Source organism: Xiphophorus maculatus, chromosome 9 (genome assembly GCF_002775205.1).
Source record: "Xiphophorus maculatus strain JP 163 A chromosome 9, X_maculatus-5.0-male, whole genome shotgun sequence".
NCBI classification, from domain to species: domain Eukaryota; kingdom Metazoa; phylum Chordata; class Actinopteri; order Cyprinodontiformes; family Poeciliidae; genus Xiphophorus; species Xiphophorus maculatus.
Genome location: NC_036451.1, coordinates 21,592,304 through 21,598,986, shown reverse-complemented (window position 1 = coordinate 21,598,986; position 6,683 = coordinate 21,592,304). Strand labels below are relative to the sequence as shown.

Here is a 6,683-nt window from a genome sequence, read left to right as displayed (position 1 = left end):
AAACTTTTACACAACATTTATTAGATGCGCTGCATACATGATTTCAAAAGAGGGTTTCAGAGTGTAAGAATTAAAAATACTAACCGTATTTGGTCTTAGATGGATGCATGGAGGCATTTCAAAACTTAACTTGAGAACAGAGCGTGTAGGTGTTGCAACAGATTCATAAAATTATATAAACCAAGGACTACAGGAAAATAACTGTATACAGAAAGGTTCAATTTGGTCAAATAGAGAATAAGCTATTGTAAAGTTTTAGTTTTAGCCATTTAAAAAGATCAGTAGTAAAACAGTATGCAAAAAAGTTTATGAATTAAAACTGTAATTAAAGGCAAATGTAATCAGTCATGACATTAGCTTCACGCCGCAACCCGGCAAGGACAAGCAGGTCGAGGTAATTGATGAATGGATGGACATTAGCGTCATTGTGTGGGCAGGGAGGATTTCACCCTGTCCAGCAAGGCAGCAGGATCCTGCAGAAACGCTGGGAGGCTGCTCCGGTTGTAGTAGGCAGCCAATCCCACCGCCGCCGCGGACAGAAGCAGAGGCAGCTTCAGAGATCTCCGTCGCTCGGGGTCTTTGCAAGGCCTGGTCTGCAAGGGCTGGCAGACTCTCTCCCACTGGGTAAGGATGGCCTTGCGGGCGCCGGCCCACTTTCCGGGTCCCCTGAGTCGATACTGGTAAGGGGTGCAGGGGCCGAACAGCACGTTCAGCCCCAGCTTGGGATCGGTCAGCAGCAGTCTGGAGACTCTGGGTCGGACTCCCACCAGGTCTGCAATCTCATCCATGTAGTCGAGGTAGTCCACCTGGATGGTGTGTCTCTGACTGTTGACGTACCTGATAGCAAAGGCTCGAGTTCAGCATGCGAACAACATGACGCACACAGAGGTTAATAAAAACCATTGAGTAACTTTTACCTTTTAGCCATGGCTTCCTGCTTGCACTGGATGTCTCTTTGCATGTTGGGTAATGAGGGGAGCTTTATGCAGCCTACAACAACAAAAAAAGACATTTTATTAAGACATTGGAAAAGACACATATACAGTAAATATAGTGGTAGCACATCTTTTGCACATTTCTGACAACTCTGAACTGATTGCAGTTTTTTATGATTTCTCTTTAAGAACTATAGCATAAAAAGATATAAAAACTGCATTTTTAATACGTTTTTCTTGCCCTCCTGCAATAAGCGGTTACTAAATTATTTTTGTTTGCTTGTCTTTAGCACTGTAAGTGCAGTGAAGAGCAGCAAGCATTACTTAAACCTCCCCAAATGTATTCCAAAGAGAGCATACGTTTTTAATTTAACTTAGGATTTCCAAAAGTCTGTCAACATTTCCAAAATCCAGCATGTTTCCTGACAGGAGGGAAGAAAATCAGGAAACTTTCTCGTGCTCCATTCAATCTTCCAGTTATTTGCTGAAAGTTTTGCTCTCGCAGCAAGAATTAACAACAGGCATGTCTCGTCATTGAAAGTACAACTTCCTACAGCGTTTGTACTTCAGCTTCTAAGCACCTCGCTGATGCAGAAAACCTTCTTACTAAGGGGTTTCCTCCCTCAGTAAGAACGTCTACAGTGAGGCCACGCCCCTTCCCCTCTGGACGTGGCTATGGTAACCTGTTCTTCCCCATTTAGCCTCCGTCAGATTCGTGTCGTTCCTCCCCATTTTTTGGGTCCCACATTCACGCCCACGCTGTGAGGAACACGACACCAATGGAAACACATCCAACTTGGCTGAAACCGAACTGGACATTAACTGGGTGGAGCGAGACTTGACAACGGAGGAGGGGTTAATGTTGCCTTTACCTTTGAAGACCCTTGTAGCCCATCGAGCCTGCATTTCACTGATAGGCATGACGGCTCCCAATGGTTGCACCAATCCAATGATAGCCAGCGTGGGGCGTTCCAGGTCAGGTGGAAACACATACTTGTACAGAGATGTTTGGTTATCAGTCACTGGAACCACATTAGAGGCCAGAAAAGGAAAGGAAAACTTGTAACCTGTTGCAAACACCTTCAAGACACAAAGAGAGGTTGTCAGTCTCTGACCCAGCGCTGCCACTTTTTTTTTGCACAAAAAGACAATTAAACCCACCACAAGGTCAACATCGTCCACTACGCTTCCATCATCAAACTCGACAGAGGAGCCATGAAATCTGCGGATGTTGGGTTTTACTTGAACTGTCCCGGACAGGATGCGGTTGGGAAGATCGTCGTTGACGGTAGGATGTTGACTGAACAACCTGGGAAACAGGAGGCGCGGTGCACAAAGAGGCTAAATTCACAACTTAGCTGCAGGAATTATAAGGATTTTATTGATAAGATCTGAAATAAGGCAAATTAAATGATAGATGCATTGGTAAGGTTCAGTGTTTTTTTTGCTTTTTTTTTGCAGGTTGTAATAGAATCTGCAAACATCCAGTACCTGTGTTTGGGCTTTAGACTGTACAGAGAATGGTTCATTCTGCTGTTGAGTTTGTTCTCCATAATAGAACATATATAGCTAGAGGGAATCACATGACGCAGAGCATACATCATTCTGGTAAACACCATATCACGCGGGATTCCATTGTCTCCAACTCTGTTCAGAATCCAGGCCCCCCTTCGAGTGCTCAGGTAAACCTGAAGGACCAAAACAAGAAACAAATAAAAAATTGCCACTTTGCGGTCATCTTCATGGAAATACCACTACAAGTTTAAACCAAAAGGGAAAATACATTTGTTGCTTTGTTATAATTTTAGCTAAACCAAGCACCAACCCTCCACTTTTAGTCGAGAGTTTGTGCACACATAAAACGATTCAGAGTTTAATGTGTGAAAGATTTATAAAAAAAAAAACCACAACTTCCGTCACTTTCCTTTCACTTCATAAACTATTCGGTGTTGCTCTGCCGTTTGAAATCCTAAGCAAATACACCGAATTTATGCTTGTGTCAAGACAAAATGAGAAAACATTCGTGGATGTGAAAGCCTTTAGTCGAAAGCTCCATAAAGGTCATCTCGGTTTAAAGAGACGAGTCAGGTCCGAGGTGATTTCAGTCCCACCTGCTTGGCGAATCTGCTCAGTTCCACTGCAATGTCTCCACCGGAGTTTCCTATTCCGATCACCACCGCCTTCTTGTTTCTCCACTGCTCTGGAGTCTTGTAGTCTCTGCTGTGGAAATACTCTCCCTTGAAAGTCTCGATGCCTGAGATAAAGACAGAAGGTTTTTATTTGTCATTATGTTGCTAGAAAATAACAAAATTGCAGTGGTCTAATTTGTGATATAGAAAAAAATACATATACATGTATATGGAGAAACGATAAAAAGGGGCAAAACTCAGAAGAATATAAGAGATAAATTAAAACAAGTTTGTACTGAGAGTTGAAATTACACTTCTAGGCATTTTATGCAAATGATAAAGTGCGAAAGCGACAGTAGCGGCATTGGCATAAAGCAGTGGGCCCCGTTGCAAACGTCTAGCAGTTTTAAAGTCCAGCGAATGGGTGTGAGTGTGTTTGCAAGGGGTCGAAGGTGAGAGGGAGGTGGGTTAGATAAAAACTGTCCCTTAGCTAGGTGGTTGCAGATTGCAGACACTATAATATTGCTGGGTGTTGTTGCTAATAATAAACCACACTGTTCAGTAAAGAGTTACCACAGCACGATAAGCTGAGCTGTTTCAAAGGTTGCTAGGTTTTGCAATTGTGGTCAACATACCACAGCAGGTGTTGCATAAAAACAAGGATATTTATATGTTCTCTGCCTTGAACAGAGTTATCCTTTTTCTTTGTTCCTCTGTAAACCTTTTGTTACAGAGCAGACACAAACTTCAACGTGTGTTATCAGGATTTTACATGACAGACCGATGCTAAGTAGTGCTGACTGCACAGACTCCAGCAGGTTTTCCTCCAGGACTGACCCGCATTTAGCTTGGACTTGTGCCGCATTACGGCTACTTTCAGATGATGGGAGATCTTTGGAGCTTTGGATTGTGTTTTAAAACCTAACTCTGCCAGACAGGAAGGATATTTACAACATTGGTGCCTGTGAAGGCAACTGGTTGCAGTGGATTTGACTGATTTAGGGGTAACAGCATAAAGTGGGGGTGAATACAAATGCACACCACACTTTTCAGAGTTTTCCACCTGCGAAAAACAGAAAAACCATATTTCCTTTTTCATTTCTCTTCACAAATATGCTCTAGTGGTGCATCAGCTAAAGTACACCGAAGTTTGTTGTTGCCACTACAAATGTGAAACAGTTGAAAGGGTGTAAAACTTTTCCGAGGCGTTACCAGGGAAGTCATGGAGAGGCAGGTGAGGGTGGCAGTGATGTCCGATGCAGATCATTACAGCGTCAAAAATGTGCTTCTCCTTTTTGCCGTCCTTGTTCTCCGTTTCAACATCCCACTGTCCCGAACGGGAAAAGTCGGATCTCCTCTTTATGTTCACGACGCGGGTCTGGGGAAACAGAGAGACAGAAACGGTCGGCCACGGAGACCGATCGCACGCGCTGGAGGCGGAAGCCTGGCGTTGGCAGTTGCGTCCTTACGTGTAAGCGGATGTGCTTGGTGAGCTGGAAGTGGTCCGCGTACATCCGAAAGTAGTCCAAGATGAGAGCGTTGTGCATGTAGTTCGGAAAGTGTGCAGGGATGGGGAAGTCGCTGTAGCACATCATCTCCTTGGAGGTGTTGATGATGAGTGAATTGTAGATGCTGGCGCGGTCCGGCTCTGGATTCTCCTGCAGCGACACACAGCTGGGGCTTAAGCAAAGTCCATTAAGCCCTATATGTTGTGACAGTACAGCTGCATCTCCACTCAAAAAAGTTCAACTTTAAGCATATAGCTTTGATAATCTAAATCATTCCGTCTTATTGCTAATGAAAACCCAAATTAAAATCTTTCAGAAAATTTGAAAATGAGATGGAACCCCAAACTGTTCTTTCCACCCACTTAGATGCTTCGCCACTTCCCCCTCTTCCATCAGACTCCTGGGACATTGATTTCCAATTAAAATGTTACACATAAATGATCCGATTTTGCTTTACAATTTTGCAAGAAATGCGGTTATCAATGGGAATATCACAAGGAATGCTCGTGTAGTTTTTCCTTCCACTGAACTTCCCAGCTATATGCTCACAGCTCTCTGAACATACAGCTCGACTATTACCCTTCACGGGGCAGTTCTTGAAGATGTTTTTTTAGTCTTGTATCAAATTTTAATTCTCTGAAAAGTTGAACTTTGGGGGCTTCATGTCCTGTAAGAAAGAATAAACGACCCTTGGAATGGATATCGCTTTATGTGTAATGAACCTACTGTACTGAACTCACTACCCCTCCAGAAAAAAAAAACATGCATTTGATATTCTGATTAACCGAGGCGACCCTCGCTTCAAAATGCGTGCACCGACCTTAAACCTCCAGAGACCTCCGATGTCATCGCTGCTCTCGAAGCAGACGGGCTCCAGCCCCTCGTCCAGGCAGCATTTCATGCAGGCCAGACCCGAACTCCCCGCTCCGACCACGGCCACGCGACGACTCATGCTTCAGCTCTGATCGTCGGGGAGAAAGAAACCACTATTACCCCGCGGAACATCCACGCTGCATCCGTGCAGCGACGCACGTCACGTAGCTGCATTTTAACTCTGCTTGATCTTATAGTTCCAAGTTTGTTTGTTTTTTTTCTTTTTAACCCCCCAAAAAGTCTTACACACACCTCCTACGTCAAAACACTTGATTAAACGATTCAAGAGTCACCAAACAAATTAAAAACAACTTTTACATTATTATTATTATTATTTATTTTATTTTTTTCCATATCTAATCGAAAAGAGCGCAAAGCGTGACGCTCCTCCCTCCCCGAGAGTTTCAAGGCAAAACAACAACTGCTGCTGCTCCGAAGCTTCATTTTTTGGCGCTTTCATTGGCAAGAAACACAACATTCATTCTCCGCTAAAAGTGCCAAAAAGTGATCTTAAATGGCGTACCTTTTTTTTTTTGGTTCGACAGGAGGAAACCGGTTTCCTTGCTGTTTTATATAACTGCACGCAGTGGGTGGAGCGCAACCTGGAGCTTCCACTGCAGACTGAACCTTTGCTTCTTCACAGAGACAGGGAGGAAAAGTAAACAGACTTCCTGGGCTGGGAAACGCTTTAATACCCGCTACATTAAACAATCATTAATCATGCTGCTGGCAACAACAACCTGTAGGAGAGATAGCGACACGACATAGAAGCTAAAAGGCGAACATTTAAAAGATGAGAGTTATTGATAAGATATTTTATGACTTAGTCGCTTTTTAATTTTTTTTTAAATTTTAATTTAGACACGATGCTCTCGGGTTTGAGGCGTTTGCGTGTTTTAAAAATACTCCCACTATCTTGTTTGAGAACGTGCTTTACGAGAGGAAACTTTTTGAAACACAGTTGCAGATTGCTTTGTTTGTTTGCCACGCAGAACGTCACTGACAGAAAAGCACGTCCGCGGAGAAACACGGGGGTGGTGGTGTCATGCTGCGGGGTTAGTTTTATTCGAGGTTTTTTTGTCAAAGTGGAAGAATTTATGATTAGTACCAAAAACAAAAAAACAAACAAAAAAAAAAGCTATCAGCTTTGATCCAAAACCTTCACGTTTCTGCTAAATTGCTTGAGTTTATTACCGTTTGATATATATTTTTAAAAAATGCTTTTTGACAGAGTAATG

At 43.2% G+C, this 6,683-nt stretch overlaps 1 protein-coding gene across 2 annotated transcripts; it reads right to left on the bottom strand.

The window, feature by feature from the left end:
- Positions 1-6,101, bottom strand: LOC102233892 (dimethylaniline monooxygenase [N-oxide-forming] 5-like). Of its 2 annotated transcripts, none has more exons than XM_014470970.2 (10): positions 5,969-6,101; positions 5,393-5,533; positions 4,534-4,722; positions 4,277-4,442; positions 3,047-3,189; positions 2,427-2,623; positions 2,097-2,244; positions 1,808-2,015; positions 918-990; positions 1-837 (listed from the first exon to the last, which is right to left on the bottom strand). In XM_014470970.2, the coding sequence occupies exons 2-10, from the start codon at positions 5,522-5,524 to the stop codon at positions 423-425; spliced, it is 1,671 nt and encodes a 556-aa protein (XP_014326456.1). In that variant the 5' UTR covers positions 5,525-5,533; positions 5,969-6,101; the 3' UTR covers positions 1-422. The 2 variants fall into 2 exon arrangements, with proteins under 2 accessions (XP_014326456.1, XP_023195945.1); XM_023340177.1 differs by having other exon boundaries at positions 2,535-2,623.
- Positions 6,102-6,683: the final 582 nt, after the last annotated feature.

Bases quoted from the DNA above. Each gene is read 5' to 3' on its own strand.
- LOC102233892 (XM_014470970.2), bottom strand. From the start codon at position 5,524: ATGAGTCGTCGCGTGGCCGTGGTCGGAGCGGGGAGTTCGGGTCTGGCC. The intron at 2,016-2,096 runs GTGGGTTTAATT...TGTGTCTTGAAG, and splicing joins TGGACGATGTTGACCTTGTG to GTGTTTGCAACAGGTTACAA. The intron at 838-917 runs GTAAAAGTTACT...CTTTGCTATCAG, and splicing joins CAGGAAGCCATGGCTAAAAG to GTACGTCAACAGTCAGAGAC.